The 18,837-nt window shown below is 35.1% G+C and overlaps 1 protein-coding gene across 1 annotated transcript; it reads left to right on the forward strand.

Annotated features, from left to right (window-relative positions):
- Positions 1-1,718: 1,718 nt before the first annotated feature.
- LOC110776921 (phosphoglucan phosphatase DSP4, amyloplastic) lies at positions 1,719-16,453 on the forward strand. The gene is made up of 14 exons (XM_021981494.2): positions 1,719-1,877; positions 1,991-2,060; positions 2,166-2,219; positions 5,535-5,634; positions 5,901-5,977; positions 6,056-6,132; positions 6,280-6,360; positions 7,459-7,591; positions 9,453-9,512; positions 10,896-10,952; positions 13,846-13,941; positions 14,997-15,056; positions 15,800-15,907; positions 16,139-16,453. Exons 1-14 carry the CDS (start codon positions 1,852-1,854, stop codon positions 16,268-16,270), a joined length of 1,131 nt encoding a protein of 376 aa, XP_021837186.1. The 5' UTR covers positions 1,719-1,851; the 3' UTR covers positions 16,271-16,453.
- Positions 16,454-18,837: the final 2,384 nt, after the last annotated feature.

An 18,837-nucleotide genomic window follows, 5' to 3' on the forward strand; every position in this document is an offset into this window, starting at 1 on the left:
GAGTCCGTATGATTGTTGTGTTTACTATAGCAAGGCAGCAAATGGTTCATTGATTTATCTGGTCCTGTATTTAGATGATTTGTTGTTAGTTGCAAAGAACAAGTCTGATGTTCATAAGTTGAAGGATCTCCTTAGTGCTGAGTTTGAGATGAAAGATTTGGGTGCGGCTCGAAAAATTATGGGGATGGAGCTTTATAGGGATAGAAGCAAAAAGAAGCTCTTCTTATCACAGAAGGGATATATTCAGAAAATTTTGTCAAGATTTGGCATGTCTACAACAAAGCCCATAGATACTCCTAGTGCTGCAAATGCACATTTGTCTGTTGCTTTTGCACCTAAGTCTGCCGAGGAGAAGGAGTACATGTCTCGAGTTCCCTATGCTAGTGCACTAGGAAGCTTGATGTATGCGATGGTCTGCACTAGACCTGATCTGGCACAGTCTGTTAGTGTTGTTAGTAGGTTTGTGGGTGAATCTGGAAAGGAGCATTGGCAAGATGTGAAGAGGATTTTTCGGTACCTAAAAGGTACATCTGATGTTGGTCTCATTTATGGAGGTGATACAGAATGTTTGGTGACATGGTTTTCAGACTCTGATTATGCTGAAGATGTTGACAATAGAAGATCTATGAATGGTTATGCTTTCACTCTTGGTGGTTCAGTTGTCAGTTGGAAAGCTACTTTGCAACATACGGTGACTTTGTCTACTACAGAAGCACAGTACATGACATTGATAGAAGCAGCAAAAGAGGGAATATGGTTAAAAGGGTTGGTCAGTGATTTGGGTCTACATCATGATCAGGCTATAGTGTACTGTGACAGTCTCAGTGCAATCTGTTTAGCTAAGGATCAAGTCCATCATGAGAGGACTAATCACATCGATGTAAGGTATCATTTTATGAGAAGTGAGAAGAGAATTAAGGTGAACAAAGTGGGTACTGCCGATAACCCAGCCGATATGTTCACCAAGCCGGTTCCACATAGCAAGTTTCAACACTGTTTGAACTTGCTAAATGTTAGGAGCTGTTGATTGCCCTTTTGTGGGCAAAATCTGAGGCAGAGGAGTTTCTGGTACATCTGACATTATAATGGTGCATCTGTTTTTTGTGAGAGGATTCAAGTCAAGGTGGAGATTTGTTAGATAATGCCTTGAATCGGTCAAACCCCTTACTGCAGCGCCCCATCACTTTACGGTATCTGTTATTCTGGACTAGGGTTATCTGTTTTGGCCTATTTTCTGGGCTTTTCCGCATCTGTCTAGAGAGTACTATATAAACTCTCTAGGTCATAACCTAGTTGGATTCTGTAATCTGTACTCCTCAAGATCAATAAAACTTTTCTCCCCTCTGCCTGTGAACGTAGCTAACACATTTTAGTGAACCACGTTAAATTCTCTACGTTTTTTATTACGTTATTTATTCTTTTTTTGCATCCGTTATAACAAAAAGAATTTTCTTTTACGTGCAAATGAATTTGAATCGGTTTCGAAATGTTTTTTTTGGTTGTATTTATAGGCAATACCTCGTGTTACACTCACGTGCATTTTTTTTAAATTTTTGTCTGTCCCGCGTGCGCTCACGTGGTAGTTGTTTTGTTCCAAAAACGACGCGCACTTGTATTTTATTTTGAGACAAGGTCTGGGCCATTGAGCAGCGCGTGAAATGCAACTGCAACATACTTCGTATATTGTGCACCCTCAACTCTCAAGACTCAAGTTTAAAGACCCCGGAAAATATCTTATACCAATCCACCAGTTAGTTATTCTGTACTTTCTGGGAATTTGTTTGTAAGGAAAGAAAGAAAGATCCTTCTTTTACGTCGCTTTTCCCTTTCCATTTTTGTTTTTTCAACAAAATGAATTGTCTTCAGAACTTCCCCAGGTAAACCGTTAATTCGTTAATCTTACAGTTTTAAGTAGTATTTTTGTTGTTGTTGTTGTTGTTGTTTTTGTCAATTTTTTAAAATCTGATTATGTGTGTTGGGTTATTATCAGGATTTATGCCTCGCCATTTGAGTTGTTCAAACCTCATGAAGCTAAATCTTCAAGCTTTGTTCATATGATGGTAAATTCCAAGTACATTAAAATTTCTATATTTCCCTAATTTCGGTAAATGTTAATTAATACTTCAGGTAATTTTGTGTGTATTTGTTTCTGGGGTGGTATGCAGCCTGTGATGATGGATGCTACTGATCTGGATTTTCGCCGGAGTGTGGTTTTAAAGGTTAGTAATGACCTCGACTTACGAAATTTTGGCTTCAATTTCAAATGTTGCTGCTTTTTTTTATCTTGATTGTGTTGAGAATATTTCATTTCTGTATAGTCATTGTTGAGCCTGTCATCCAATAAAACATGGGAGATAAATTGGCTGTGTACAGTTTGCTGGGAGATCGATGGAATCGAAGTTGTGCTTGTGCGTTGTTTAATTTACTCCTCATAAATAATTAGTTTTAGGATTACATCTCAATTTTACTTGTGTTTGGTGAATGCCTAGGCTAGTAGGCCTCCATAATTTCTTGTGTTAGGTACCTTTATACATACCATTACCCGAATTGGCTGTTTATGTTCAGCTTTTACAATACGAAGTATGTTTTAGTATGTTAATGGAGCCATGGAGAAGGTGCCGGGAGAGTTGGATTACGTACAAGCCGAGTGTGATTCTATCCCAAAATGGGAGTAGAGCTCCCTTAGCTTACAATGTGGTATTTTGCTCTCATATTCTCCAATGTGATATAACTCGCATGTGCTCAATACACATATATGGACTCAGCATTCTCATGTGACTATTTGAGTGTCTTTAGAACTTAAGGGACAGGAAAGCTGAAAGACCATTCTCATTAGAGCTAAGCATGTACTAGGGATCATCTCTAAAGAACCGTTTGGACTTAGATGCTCTATTAAGGCTCTGTTATGTTCACCTTAATTCTACTTATTTCAGGAAAAATAAGTTCAGGTAAATTCAGTTAAGTTCACATAAGATAAGTTCAAGAAAAATAAGGCTTGACCAAGTACAATATATAACTAAAATAAGTTTTATTAAGTTCACATAAATTCAGTTAAGTTCAGATAAAATAAGTGAATAAAACACACACTAAATTTTTAGTCACAAACACATTACATCATCACATGTGTTCGTCAAGGAGAAAGCTAATGCGAAAACCAAAGACAACTTTAGTAAAGCCAAGGAGGAAGCTGTTGTTAAAGATCAGTTATATATGTTTTCTATGTAGTTAATTAAATGGCATAAAAATCCACAAACACATTACAGGGGTTCGTCATCACCTGCTGATCATAGATTCCAAGATAACTTGGTTGATCTGTACAACTTACACATTGTTGAACACATAATGTGTTTCTTAACCATATTTGTCTAGAGATTGTTTGTGACAAGGAGTTTCAACTGTGATACGTTCTACCTTTGTATCTAACACACAACCTAAACTATTTTAAGTGGCAATTTTGGGAAGGAAGCTGGAAAACTCATTAAGAGTGGAGACGGGCAAGGACGTTCAAACCCAAAAGAAGCATAAGTTATGGCCCCAATGCATTAGCTATTGAACTGATGGATACCAGTTGAATAAAGATTCAGTTAAGAAAGGGTGAAAATGTGGCTATCATGTCATGAGTGCTTTGAACACTTAATAGCAATAGATATATGTAGAAAGAGGATAGGAAAGGAAGAAAAGTGAAGGAAAATAAAACACTCTATCAGAAATCAGTAGGATCAATGTCACTTCTGTGCCAAATGGTGGAGATTTTGCACCCATAACCCACTGGCCTGAACAGTACATTAGTTAACGGTCAACTTCATAAGACAATTCAAAAAAAAGTTCTTTCCTAATTCCTAAATTCTCGAGGCCTCTGCATGAGTTGACTAGGTCGACTTGTCCAGCATTTTATTAGGCTTACCAATCAGTATTATGCTCATGCTGGTCGAAATTGAAACTCTAATTTTGACTTTTGTCCCATATTTATGTCAATATAGTCCCCTCTAAAAAGCTCCCACATCACTTGTTTTCACTATTTTTTTTTGAAGGATCACTTGTCTTCACATCTTTCATAGACAAATGACTTCTCCTAATATGTGTAAAAATGTAAAGTTCACTAAAGAAGGTCCAGTTTGGGATGGAGGATATGGTCTGTTGCATCTAGTAAATGATTACCCGAGTTCATCTGCACAGATATTTTTCTTTCAAGTTTTTTGCTTCTTCAGACTTATAACTAATGAATTAATCTAATAGGACCATCTTAAAAGGAGTGTTTCTACCAAGTGAAGAAGTATACACATCTAAAGCGTAAGGCCATTTAGATAAAACCTCTTTTGAAAGTTGGTATCAAGATCGAGTTTTCACGTATCTTGTGCTCTCTAAAATGTTCCATGGTCGTCTCTTGGCGCATCTCCTAATTAAGTTTAGAGGTTAATAGAAGAACACTGGAGGTGATTTCTTGTTAAAAAATGAAAAGAGAAAAATTCAGGGGTCACTGGTGAGTTTATCAGCAAGGTTATCAAAATCGCTATTCAACTTTAAACAGGTAAGACTTCTCAGAAACGAATCGTAAAATTGTAAGATTCTTCGAATTTTTTGGAAACAAGACCCTATTATCTAATTGGTGAGGTGTTTACACATTTTTTTGTCAGTAGATAACACCAAAAGTTCAACTACAAAGTATTTAGTTAATTGTCCATCTAACAGGTGATAAACCCATTATATAAATGTATATTAACCTTTTTACTAGTTTGATTAGAAGGAAGACCATTTTAAAAAATAAATAAAAATACATTACTCCGTGTTAAAAATAGTCCAAAATTCAACAAAAATTACAATAATGTCATATATTAACAACACAAATTCCCATCATGTGTCTGTTAGTATTTCCTAAAGCATTTTTTCTCTTTTCTAGAGCACCTTGAAGGATTTAATTAAGCATATCAATTATGCTTACAGTTACACGCTTCTTTTTTCTCAATTAGATTGATTTTTATTTGAAGTTTAGAAAATTACACGTATCTATTTCTCAATTAATCAATCAGAACATTAATCAAAAACTTATTTTCTTAAAGCCTCAAATAAACGTTGTAATCAACGAAGTGTGTATCTGAAAAGTAATAATTATTTGCATCATACCTGGATGATGAAGCAAAAAATAGCTCATGAATGATTCTTTGAAGAAAAAAAATGTGTTGCGGGTATGAGTGAGGTTATGCCGCTCTTCTGATGAAACACTAGAGCAAGGAAATGGATGAGCGTTTTGGGGCTGGCCCCTTTTTCATTATGAACCAGCAAAAGTGCCTCAAAAGCAGAATCGTTAAAATCGTCAAAAAATCGCAATTCTACCAATTTTGATGATTTTGAATGATTTTACTTGCAATTTCCCTTGATTCCGATTCTATGTAAAATTTGAATTGTTTGGGAAAAGTGGAAATGTAAAATCGTATTATTTTTCAATTTAAATCACGATTTTGATAACTTTGTTTTTCAGTAATATCCATATTTTACTTTATGACTTACATGATAGTAGTTTTTCTGTTGCTTTGCAGGCAGTTTCTGGCTCTAAATCCAGCAGTGAGATGAATGAAGTTGCAGAAGAGAAAAAATCAGACGAATACAGTGATACCATGACAGAAGCTATGGGTGCTTGTAAGTTCAATCTTCTTCTGGTGGTAATTGGTTATGATAAGTTAATTCGAGATATGTTTTGTTGTTGTTTTGTTTTGTCTGACTTCTGTTGCTTCGGTCCTGAAGGGCTTTACTTGAGATCCATTTGCTAATGATCTTTTTCTTGTGTGCTCATAAATTAAAAAAAAAAGGATAAGAAAAAGAAAAGTAGTATTTTTTTGATTGTGAATATCTTCGGTATCTTCTCCCTTTATAGCTGTCTATCTTTCTAACTCATTAATCCACAGCTCTGACTTATAGGCATGAATTGGGGATAAACTATAATTTTATTCGTCCAGACTTGATTGTCGGTTCATGCTTACAGGTATCTTTTTCTTTCTGCCTGTGATTGCGTTTATGTCCTGAAATTTTTTCATTCTATAACGTGTTATCTCAAATGCAGAGTCCTGCAGATGTTGACAAGCTTCGAAGTATTGGTGTTAGAACTATTTTCTGTCTCCAGCAAGATCCTGATCTACAGTATCCTTTATTTGTTTTATAATAGTCTTCTGGTGGCTTAAATTTGCAAAAATTGGAATTAAGATATCAATTGATTCCTTGTTTAAATAAGTTATTGTATATGTTCTCTGAGTTACATACCCTAAGTTCTTTCTTAACTTAAATTAGATATTTTGGCGTTGACATCAATGCTATTCAGAAGTATGCAGAGAAATTTACTGATATTGAACATATACGTGCTGAAATAAGGTTGTAAATTTATTCAGTACTTCCTTTGTTCCATAATGTTCTTCACATTTACAATTCATGTGGTCAAAGTTTAAAAACTTTGTCCGTAATTGGTAGTATAAATAATAGAAAAATATTAACTCGTAGGATGTCATTAGATTCCTTTCAATGTAAAATTTCCAATTATCAATTTTTTATGTTTTTTACAAAGTGCACTAAAATTATTAATGGTCAAATTAGTGCGTTGGAGACCGCGCATAATGGAAAAGTGAAGAACAATGTGGAATGGAGGGAATACCTTGTTATCGTTTTATGGGGTCTCTAGAGTCTTGAACATTTGAAAGCCGTACTATCAGCAGTTAGGCCAAAAACTCCCAGAATTTTAAGAAAATGGCTGAGTTTGAATCTTGGGCATATACGGTTATACCCCTGCTAGTATCCTGAACTCACTTTTCAGTTCAATGTTCTTAACTTATACAAAAAACCCCCTTTCCCAAAATTATCTTTAAAATAAGGTTTGGACCGCTCCTTAATGGGTAGGGGCAGCCTAAAAGTGTTGAATGAAAAATTGAAAGTGAATATAGAGACAAAGTAGTGGGACTAAACATGAGAGAAAGACTGTTGATGTGATGGAGAGGAAATAAGACACTAAGAGAAAAGCGCAAGCGAAGGCGCTTACCATTTTTATACGAGACACACTTTTTCATGTTTATTCTTTTGAGATATTTATTCCAGTTAAAAAAGCCTAAATCTAAGTGATATTGCTACAAGACCCCTTTTGGACTGAGCTGTGCCTGAGTAGTCTAAGGTGATTTCCCCTGCACGGCTGCACCTCAACTCGCCTATCGTAAGGCGCAGTCTTCAATACTAAGAGTGGTATGTGGTATTTGTATCCTTTATCCATACTATGCTATATAGTCTTGTTTATTTAGAAAAAAGGTGTACCTGCTAAATGCTAAGCATCTTGACCTCCCTATATAACCCAAGCACTGAGATCATATTTTTTTTTGTTAGGGTTGTTCTGTCAGAAGTTTAAATTCGGCATTAATATTACTATTTTCAATATCATATTGATTTTTCCTTTTGAAGGATTTTGGATTGACAGTTGGAATGCAACAGGGACTTTGACGGGTTTGATTTGCGGATGAGGCTTCCAGTCGTAGTGAGCAAATTATATAAGGCTATCAATCGAAATGGAGGCATTGCATACATACATTGTACTGCTGGAATGGGGAGAGCTCCTGCTGTTGCTGTACGCTATCCATCACTTCTGTTCTATCTCGTCTACTTTTGTTCTTTCATGTCTACTTTTCTTCATCACTTTTATTCTCTTGTTTCAACTCCTCTTTTTTTCCATCTGGAGTTACTTCTGGAAAATTTCGTAATTATGTGTAGGAATAGATGTTGGGAAAAATGTGTGAAACTTTTCTATTTTTATCGTTACTCGGTCAACCTATATATCCTCTCCTTATTATCATTAATTTAATAACTTTGTCTTAGGGTTTCACAAAAAGTGGTCAATGTGTAGTGAAATAAGGGATACTTTTCAGATTTATTTTCTAATTCCTTTTGGTTTACTAAAAATTTAAAAATTCAAGCAAATAACGAACAATAAGAGGTGACAATGTAACTTTTTCACATTCTTTCCTCTATGGTTGATTTTAATCTTTCTGTAAAAGTAGAAATATACAAGAGTTAGCACAATTTAATTTGACTGTTTGAAAAAAAAAAATCTAAAATGATGAGATTTTAGTTTCAGTATAGATCAGGTTAGATTTGATCTTTTAACCCGCAGCCTGCAGGTTCCGGGTGATATTCTTTAATTTTACTAGAGTGTTAGATCATTCTGTCCATTTAACTAAAGAATGTAAATCAATCAGTTACTTCAAACCCTCCACTTTTGAAAGTCTAGTCGACAACATTACCCCGAGGTCTCTAAGAAGCTCCTGGTTATGCTACCTAGGTTAGATGTACGCAGCGGTCGGAACCTTTCCCTTGAGATACCAAATATTCAGAACGGTTGTCTCCTACTTCAACAGAAATATGGATAAGAAGCATAAATAGAAAACAATTCATTTTAATTTGATCTGTTACAAATTTGCAACTTTATATGTTAAAAATATATATATGGTGTGACTTAAGGGTGAAATGGTGTTGGTGCATACTCTATAAGGTGCTTGTTTGGTTCACACAATGCAACTGTAGGGTGTTTCTCCAAAAAGGTTAGTATGCAAGTTTGAACAAATCGTCGAACTGGGAATAGAGTCCAGACATTTGACATTTGTGTTGTTGGCACTCTGTAAACCAAGCTAAACAAAATAAATTACCTCTCTACAATTTTCTACTTTTCCCTCATTCTCACTAATTACCTCTAACATATAGATGTATACTTTGTTTCTCTACCATAACTACTTAACTTATTCCCCAAGATACCTCCTAAGGCTCTTTTCTCTCCACCTTATTCTTATTGATTATTGTTTTTTTTTTTAAAATCAGACCAGACCAGAATAAACAAAAAAACATTCACATATAACAATCAGACCAGACTGGACGAGAAAAATTCTGACTAGACCAGAACAAATCATGAAGAATCGACCAGACTAGACCACAAACTAGAAAAATTAGACTAGACCAGGTGAAAACAACAAAGCCTTAGAGTCCTATCAGATTTATAGTGGCATTCCCTATAGTACCCTTGCCTCTATTGTTCGTTCTATTACAATAAGCTGTAAGGGCTGGGGGAAAATAAGACTTCACATAGAAAGCGATATTTTTGTTGTAAACATTTCAAAACCTTTATGGTTATTCAAGATTCTGAAGCCTCAAAACTAAGAATGGTGCTCTATGTGCTTATCTACCTATACATCGTGCAGATAGATCACTTTCAATAAATAAACAAAATTACATGAACTATATTTGTGTGAAGCTTATTTTAAGTTTAGTAGGAACCTCTACTTGAAATCAGAGATGCATTTACATGGTCAAATCTAGTGCTTCTTGTCTTAAGTTCTGGCAGGATGAACAGGAAAAAGAAGAAGCTTTGTGCTACTTTTGCTGCATTGGTGCCTATTGCATTTATCTTGTTTCAATCTAAATTAATGATTGAATTGCAGCTGGCCTACATGTATTGGGTTCAAGGATACAAGTTAAATGAAGCCCACAGATTATTGCTGGTATGTGTGCATTCTTTTCCATTACGCATCGATTTATTCTTGTCAGAGTTTTTTGATTTGGCACCATGCATTTAGAAAGGGGATAAGTCATAAGATGTAATGAAGTATACTCACGAAATAAAAAAAATTCTTTTTCCAAAAGGTGAAATGAATAGGGAATTCATACCCTCGGGTGCTCATAATTTCCCTATTTATTTTATTTGAGTATTTGACACTGAAGAGTGAAGAACTCCTGAATGTTTCTGAAATAGGAAAAAGAAGAGAATTGAAATTGCCAAATTGCAATGATGTAAAGGGTATTTAACACCCTTTTTTCCAGGACTGCATGTAGGTAAGTACTAGGTGAATGTAAATATGCTACAAAAGCCAATATGACGACTTGATTAAGCTACTTTGGGTCCATACTTGATCTGCTAACCAACTCTTAGGGAAATTCAATATATATGTTCCCTGTTTAAGAGCTTAAGTATAGTTTAAAATTTCGAGGGTATTACTAATTTACTACCATACCGTCAAAAGTTCTGCTGAAAGCTCTTTTTTCTTCCTGGCTCTTTGGATAGCCTGTCTTCCCAGTTTTCTGTCTAAAGTTCAGTAAAAAAAAAATCAACACACCAATGGTTTTTTTCCCTGAGTAGTTATGGGTATGGTTATACCTCTTCTCTAGTGATCTAGTCTTTCAGTAAATGTATATGTTCATGGATACAGGGTTCTCTAGTGATTGAATCTGTCCAAAGAAAGGATCAACATTCATTTCGTTTACCCAATTCCTAACTAATGCAAAATTTTTGTGTTTAACCTTTACTACTTTGAGAGTAATTCATGAATACCAGACAGCTATTTTCTTTATTTCTGATCAAATATTTAGCAGACATTATCCTAATATATGTACTTTAGAATTGACATTTTAAGATAGTGAAATATTTATTAATACTTTTAAAAGCACCAATAAAATGGTGCATCAGGAGTCTTCTAGTAGTATTTGATCTAGAAAGCTGGCATTCTGAATAGGGTCCTACACAAACTGCAGTTTACATGAAAGAAAATGTGTAAGAAGGTATTCAAACACTTAGGCGATGGGTGAAAAAGTAAACCTAATAAGCTATTGTGCTGGTTATTATGTTGCTGGAACTCTTAAAATGTTATTACTAGTAAGAAATGTTTTTTGTTTTGAGCCTTTTTTTTTGTTATTTGTTTCATATAAGGTGTCCTATACTTCGTCAAGGGTAGATTAATTCATCTACCCAGTGGGTAATCTCACTTTATGAAATAAACATTACTAGTAATTTTGGTGTAGCTGAGTTGGACTACATTAACTCCAAAATTTATTACTTTGTCACCTATTTTATGCTGCATAAGATGGAAATTATTGATTTTTTCTCGCAGAGCAAACGTTCCTGCTGCCCAAAATTGGATGCTATTAAAAGTGCAACAGCTGACATTGTGAGTTATCTATTTGCAGACTTCATCTTATCAGTTGTTTCTTTATGTTGTCATTTAGCCTCTCATAAAAATGGCAGACTACTTTTGCTTTTTTATTTCCTTGAGAATGCGTATGACTATTACTTAACCCCTTACGGATGAGAAGGGTTGTGTTGTGTATTTGGAATGTACGTATCTCAATCTTCTGTGCTTCTAATAGTATATGGGAATAGGGATTTAATGGGCTTTTGTAGCTAGGTATTCATCATGTTAATTGTTAATCTAAAAATAAATAAATAAGCAAAAACTTATACTCCCTACATTTTTTTCATGTCCCCATTTAATGTAGACTTTTTCGAGGAGTGGTAATGGTGGGTAAAGTTGGAGAGAGATGATGAAAATGTGTTATTATTATTGGAAAAGGGGGTAAGATTGTAAAAAATGATTGCTAAAAATAAAACTAAGTAGAAGTGGGTAGGTAAAAATAAAAATAAAAACACCTTTTTTTTTGGAAAGTAGATATACCTTGAAGTTTGGCCTGATTAGTTATCCTACTCCCTCCATCCCAAATTATTCTTTGCACTTATCATGACACAAAGTTATAGGATATAAGTTGTTGTTTGATTATCAAATACGAAATATTAACTTATTGGAAAAGTAGATGTGAAATGAGATGGTGGGGTATTATTTTATTGAAAAGTAAATGTGATAGAAGGTAGTGGAGTTTTTCTTTTAATTGGATGTGAGAGGGGGTGAGACCCTTACTTTATGGTAGTGGAAAGAGAGAGATATTAAAATAATTATAGGGTCTTTCCTAAAATAGAAGTATAAAACTAATCTTGGATGGATGAAATTGAAAAGTTTAAAAACTAATTTGGGACGGAGGGAGTATTTCATAAAGTGAAACTATACTCTTGGTAGTAATAAATGGAGGCTGATGCAAAAATATTTTTCAAAGATTCTAACTATTACAAAAATATTATGGACATGTTGCCCTTAATGTGAAAATACTTAATCTTCAATGTGTAATTAGATTTACAAATTTTTCTTCCTCTTAGTGAAAAGAAAATAGGGAAAACCGTCTAACATCAATCTCACATGTAGAAGTATCGACCTGCACAAAACTATAATTATTTTTGTTGATGCACATCTCACCAACGCCGAATACTTTGGAGCACTTCTCTCCAGTGGTGCATATTATCACCCATCTTCTTGAACAAATTTTCTTCTATGGCGTGCCATAGATGCTTCCTCGACATTTTGAAGCCTGCAATTCCTTGCCAAATGCCCTAAATTTTGACACTTGAACACTTTGGCTTTCCCTAGGTCTACAATTTTTTTCTTCATGACCAACCATTTGATAATGGTTCCATTGGGGGAGTTTTCCTTTCCTTGTAAGGAACGAGGACTTTACCAATAAGGCTCCTTCAATTCCATTTTCTCCCTCCCTCAACGATCTCCTTTGGTCTAAAGCATTAAGAGCATTGACTAACTCCGTTACGGTTATTTTGGATAGGTCTTTGAACTTCAAGTGAGGAAATTTTGACTCATATTTTTCGAGAACACTCACTAAAACCTTATCAACCACTCTCTAATTGGAAAATCTTTCACCAAGCAATTTAATTTGATTAACAGTGGCCATAAGTTTACTTGCATATTCTTTAATGGTTTCGCTCTTCTTCATCCTTTGCATCTCAAATTCTCGTTTGAGGTTCAAAACTTGCATCAACTTTGTTTGAGCATTGCCTTCAAACTCTTCCTTTAGCCTATCCCATGCCTCCTTTGGTGTCTCACAAGTCATGATACTTGTAAAAATTCCGTCTGAAACACAGCCGCATGAATACATGAAAGTGCCTTTGCTTTCTTTGCCGCTTCTTCATCGTGCTTTTTTATTTGGGATACAATTTGGATTTTCTGGAAGATGGGTTGAGTCAAAAAATCAGAAGGAAAAAAAAAAAGAAACGTCGAAGAAACAATGCTGAATTAAATCTTTCTTATTCAATGCATTAATAAAAGTTAAAATACAAAGAGTTTAAATAACACTCAAATACTAACTGTCAGGATATAGCTTAGGAACGTGAACTACATTGTGGGTGAACAGCCCCACTATCTCCTACATAATTCAACTAAAAGAAAACATGCAATTGACTTAGTAAAACACTGATCCACTAAGTCACTAACTAATGCTAACTAGAAAATAACAACTAATTATTTGAAGCATATGCATATTTTTCTCAGCGGAGTCCTTGTTTTTTACTCTTATTGTTGTAGGTTGAGGCCTTAAGATTACAACTCGCACGTAGTAGTAGGTTAAGAAAAAACTAATCAACTTTTTGGTAAATACCTTAACGAAGATATCTCCATGGACCATTTGACGTAGAATGCAACCAAAAAATACTTGTAAACTTATCAGGGGAGAGCAAGGTAGGCCTTATTTGCATCTATTAATGTGTCAGTTTCATTTTTTTTGTCTTGGTAACTCGTTTTAAAGAATGATATATGTTCTGCATAAAACCTAGTTAAGTAAATGCTTAACTTGATATTTGGCATTTCTTTTGACCAATAAACTTAATTTTCTCTCAACCGGTAGAATATTATTTCTCATTTTCTCCCTAATGCTGTGAAAACCTAAAATTAGTTTAGTCACTGAACTCTTTTATCCGTCTGCTAGCTCGCGCTTGTGCATTCTAATAAAATCTATGCTGATTGACAAACGACCTGTGTGCATAAGTTGTAAAAGTTCATCTTGCCATTGCCATTGCCTTCATTTTAGTTTGTAGAGGTGTTTCCATAGCATACTGAATCTAACTTTTATTACGGTGCGATATTCTACTTCATTCAATTTCAAATTCAGTTAATTGCTTTCTGTCAAGGTTTGGCTTTCATTTTACTCTGTTTTTTTGTCCGTCTAAAGCTTACAGGTCTTGAGAAGAAGTCGATCACACTCAAATGGAAAGATCAAAGTTGTACCAATGTTGAAATATCTGGTCTTGATGTTGGTTGGGGCCAGGTAACAATATTCCAATATGTACTCTGATTTTCTGATAATTTTGTACATGTAGATTAGTTAAGCTTACTCTGCCTTTTGTTAGCCAGTTTATCCGACAAGATTGTGGATTACTACATGAACTGACCTAAGCATAGAGAATTTTCTGGAATGTAACTTGTAACCCTTTCCTAATTTTTACTAGTTTGAGGATGCATTTATGGGTTTTATTATTTACTTATAGATGAGTAGTTAGGAACTTGTGATCAAGCAAGTATCTCAGGAAGAAGTGTTTCTCTTGTGCTGTGTATGATTGGTGTCTGAAATGCACACTCCAGGTTTGTATTGCAAACATTGGGAACACTATGAAGAGTATGTATAGATGAAGAACACACCGTTAGGACACACCTTGGGCACATCATTGACTAATTCCAATAAATCCGAGATCCAGTTGAATGTCATCCCTCCTTTTCGAAATTTGAGTTGTTAGACTATTTTCAGTTTCTGGAAATAAGGATGGTTCTCAAGACATGTTTGATCTGTATGTGTCACATAATAGAGGAACTCCAATTTTTCTGAGTATCTGCTCTGTTATGCAGGTAGGTTAATTCTTGTCATTTGTTAGGTGTATAAGTGTACTATTGTTGGTGAGTGTCTCTGCCCGACCACCTCTTTTCAACTTACTTTTGGATAAGTGGTTTCACCGTACCATTATTCAGGTCATGTGTCAAGACCCTTTTGAATTTTGCAAAGTCCAGGGCACCTCTTTACTATAAACTTTCTCTAAACGCTACAACTTATTCTTTTCAAATGAAGGCTTTGTTCAGTAATCCTAAAAAATAAGTTTAGATTTGTATAAATATCTGAATAAGTTCATTTGTGACCAAAATAAGTGAAAAGAACAAAATCTAATATTTAAATAATGAACTCACCTTGTTTTAGTTTTTAGACAAGGGACTCTCGCTCCTGGTTTATTTGTCATGTGGTAGACAGAACTGGTTCTTACAATTGCTTATCACTTGATGCTTATTTTAGGAGCTATATTTAACATTACCGGCTTTGGTTTTATTTCATCTCAGAAAGTTCCACTGAAATTTAACAAGGAACAAAATGCATGGAGTCTGCAGCGAGAACTGATGGTAAGTCCTAAAGTACATAAATGCAAGCCCCATCCCACCAGTGTATTTAACACATCCTTCTTTCTCTTTGTTTCTTTTGTTTTAAAGCACCAAACTTCCTTTCACATTGTTCTCTGTAGAGTTCTCCGCTCTTTTTTACTTGCAACCCTTCCTAAAATGGCAATGTCTAGTTACTTGCATCCAAACCATATATAGCTCTTTTTTTATGAATGTAAGTATGTAACTATTGTTGCTTCAATATCGTATTGAAATGGTGAGATTATTTTCCCCTACATTTGTTTTCTTTCTCTTCTTCTTGCTGGTGGTTGTGGTTTATGGTTGTGGTGGTCGTCGACGACTAGTGGTTTCTGGTCAGTGGTGATTGTGGCGGTGGTGCAAACAGTCGGTGGGTGTAGAAGAAGGTGGACTTGACAGTTTGGGCTAGCTTAGTGGCGGCGGGGGGTTAACTGAGAAAATGATGGATTGTTTCCATTATTGGTAATCATGTGCCTGGTAAAAAGAGAGAGGATAGTCATATTTGGCGTTTTGTCTTTCTATTTGCTTTTCCTTGGTTCTTGTTCCAACTCACTTGGTTGCAGCTATAAATATGAACAGAGGATGTGATTACCTGTCCAGATAATGGATGTGAAAATAACTTAATGTTTCATTAAGATTTATAAAGCTTTAACAAAGCTGATATATAAATACTAAACACATGATGATCAAATGGATTCCTCCACTGCATTAACTATCTGTTTTAACAGGAAGGACGTTACGAGTACAAGTATATTGTTGATGGTGAATGGACCTACAACAAGAATGAACTTGTCACTCCTACAAACAATGATGGTCATACCAACAACTACGTTGAGGTGAGTCTCAATTCTCAAAAATGTTGCAATGTAGTAGTTCATGATGTTCAACCAGAGGTTAAAAAACCAAACATTTAGCAATTATTTCTATTTTTTAAACATCTGTGTCGCGTTATCTATTTGTCATCCGATTTAGGATACTACTAGAACATACACTATTGTTGCGTCTTTAATTATTCCCTTTGGTCTAATTGTCATTTTAAATGTTTGCCTTTAAATTACCATCTGTAGGTTTCTGCTGATGATCCAGATAGTGATAGAGCACAAGTGAGGAAGAGGTTGACCGGGGAAGATCCCGATCTTACCACAATTGAACGAACCAAAATACGAAAGTTTCTTGAGGAAGTCTCGGATCATGAATGATATGCTGATGTTTTCAACTATCTTGTAAAATAATGTAAAATCGGTATGAAATAAGACTCCAAGGCACCTTAATAGTGCAACCATCTAGTTCATACTAGTCAATCACTATTTATGTTATTATACAGATTGGCGAATGTATGAAATCTTTGATTAGAAGTTAACTAATAAAAGTAATTTTGGCAATGTGATGATATTTGAAAATATAAGCCAAATTTCTAAATGTTTTTTTTAAAAAATTGACAACAATTTAACGACTCGTGAGAAATTTGGTTTTGACTCGTGAGAAATTTGGTTGCCACATAAAATGTCTAAGTTATTCTTGTTCACTTAATGTTTATATTGTTTTTTTTTTTTTTTTGACATAAGCTTAAACAAGCAATTAAGGTAAATTACAAAACGACAAACATTTGCAAGCTTGTGCGCCTGATGAACTCTAATGTTTATATTGTGAAGGAAAATAAAATGATTTGTTTTAAATAGAAGGGAATAAAATAAAACAAAATCAAAGTTATTTAGAAATCGTTTTAAATGCAAGTTAGAATAAAAGAATATTTTGAAATCATTTAGAACCGAAAAGAAACAATGATGTCTTGGCCTAGTGGTTAAGATTGAGGGCTTGTGTACAATAGGTCTCAAGTTCGAATCCCCCACCCCCATTTGTAATTTATATTGCCTTTTGTGGCTCATTCGCACCAAAAAAAAAAAAAAGAACCGAAAAGAATCAAAGCAAATCAGAAAAGTCAACAGTGAACAACAGGTGCACGTGGCACACCCTGGTTGCATTGAGCGCAACCGGTTGTTCTATGCCGACTTTTCTCCTATAAAAACAAGGCTTATATGATTGTTTCGTTTGTCCAACATTCAATTCTCTATAGAAATTCTACCATTTTCTCTCCCCATTCTCTCTACTAAATTCATACTTCAAGTTCTTTGAAACTTTAACACTCTTCATCGGTCAAGGCTCGGATTAAGATTCAATAGCATGTTCTACGAATTGTCTAGACCAAAACAATCAAGTAATCAAAATTTGAGAACCCAAATCCAATACCTATTTATTATAACAAGTTTGTTCATGATGTAGTGATTTAATTGAATTTTGGATTGTAAATTGGGAAATTGTCATGGGTAGTTCCTAACTTTTGTAACCTAGAAAAATTGAAATTCTTAAAATGATCTTTTGTTGTTGTTTGTTGTGATAAATGACATCAATTATACTGTTTTCTTTAATTTTTGATTAAAAACTAATCATTCACAAACTTTTTTTTTTGGATAACGACCATGATTAAAACATTGAAATAAAAGGAAAACATTTAAAAAAAACTAACCATATGTAGACACCTACTTTTGTCCCCATTCCCGAAAGGGAAGGTTCGATGATGAAAGCATAAATCTCCACTTGACAATGCATCTCCTATAAAAATAACGAATCTCGATCACCCCTTTTCCATTTCACCCGAAACCTGCTATTTATAGAAACCTGCTATTTATGGAAACCTGCTAAAAATAGTAACTGCCGTAATGGGTAGTTGTTAAAGTGGCAAGTCATAAAAGATAGAAACCTGTCAGAATTAGGTGTTGCACTCCAACATAAATCCTAAATGAGATAGAGATTACGAGAGAATCCTATTCCTAATATGATTCGAAAATAAGAGTCACGTATTAATTAAAATCCTAACGAGCCTAGAGTTCGTAACGGGCCCAGACGCATTCCGTCACAAGGTTAATACGCACTAAAAGACTCGATTAAGTCTCAAACACTCCGGATTCTAGGAATCCGAATCTGACTAAGAAAACAACCCAGATCCTATTTTCAACGCCTGGCTCTGGGCGCCGAAATCTTCGGCGCCCAGGCCTGGGCGCTGAAATTACCTGGGATGTACTCTTTCCTAATTCCTCGTGGATTAGAGCTCTACAATTCCATCTTTCTAGGAACTCTTTTCTATAAATATAGCCCAAGTTCGACGTGAAAAAAACACACAATTATTATTCCCAGTATTGACTCTAAACCCCTAAGCCTAAGCCTCACGCTGCAAAACTGATCACGCGTTCTGTCGCAATCGATCCATAAATCGAACAGAACATATCCTGTCCCATAACTTGAGATTCGTTAAATAAAAGGAGAAATAGCAAAGTCAAAGTGGTTAGTTTTCTGAGAACCGTGACGCACCTCTCAAGGGTGCGTCGTAATTAGACCTGGTTATTGGACAGGGTAGTCCAATGGATATAGGGTTAGGGTCAAGTTAATAGGGCTTTTATTGGTCAGGGCTCTTATTGGACAGGGCCTTTATTGGACAGGGTCATTATAGGGTCAAACTTATACTACAATTATTTTGAAAATTAAAATAGTAATGATACAAAAAATTACGTGTATAGCGTATTCACTTGTACTTGCACATGGCTCTTTTGTTTTTCATTTTTCATTGCTCGTTTATTGACCCGCCCACTAATGACCCGCTATTGACCCGCAACCCGCTTTTGACCCGTCCATTATCAACCCGCTAAAAATGACCCTTTTAATACCCGACCCTCTTTTGACCCGCCCCGACCCTGACCCGACCCGCCCGATA

The sequence above is a fragment of the Spinacia oleracea genome, chromosome 5, assembly GCF_020520425.1.
Source record: "Spinacia oleracea cultivar Varoflay chromosome 5, BTI_SOV_V1, whole genome shotgun sequence".
NCBI lineage: Eukaryota > Viridiplantae > Streptophyta > Magnoliopsida > Caryophyllales > Amaranthaceae > Spinacia > Spinacia oleracea.

What these genes read in the sequence shown, in the direction of transcription:
- LOC110776921 (XM_021981494.2), top strand. Translation starts at nt 1,852, where the DNA reads ATGAATTGTCTTCAGAACTTCCCCAG. An exon ending in GGAGAGCTCCTGCTGTTGCT is followed by an intron (nt 7,592 to 9,452) that starts GTACGCTATCCA and finishes ATTGAATTGCAG; the next exon opens with CTGGCCTACATGTATTGGGT. An exon ending in AAAGTGCAACAGCTGACATT is followed by an intron (nt 10,953 to 13,845) that starts GTGAGTTATCTA and finishes GTCCGTCTAAAG; the next exon opens with CTTACAGGTCTTGAGAAGAA.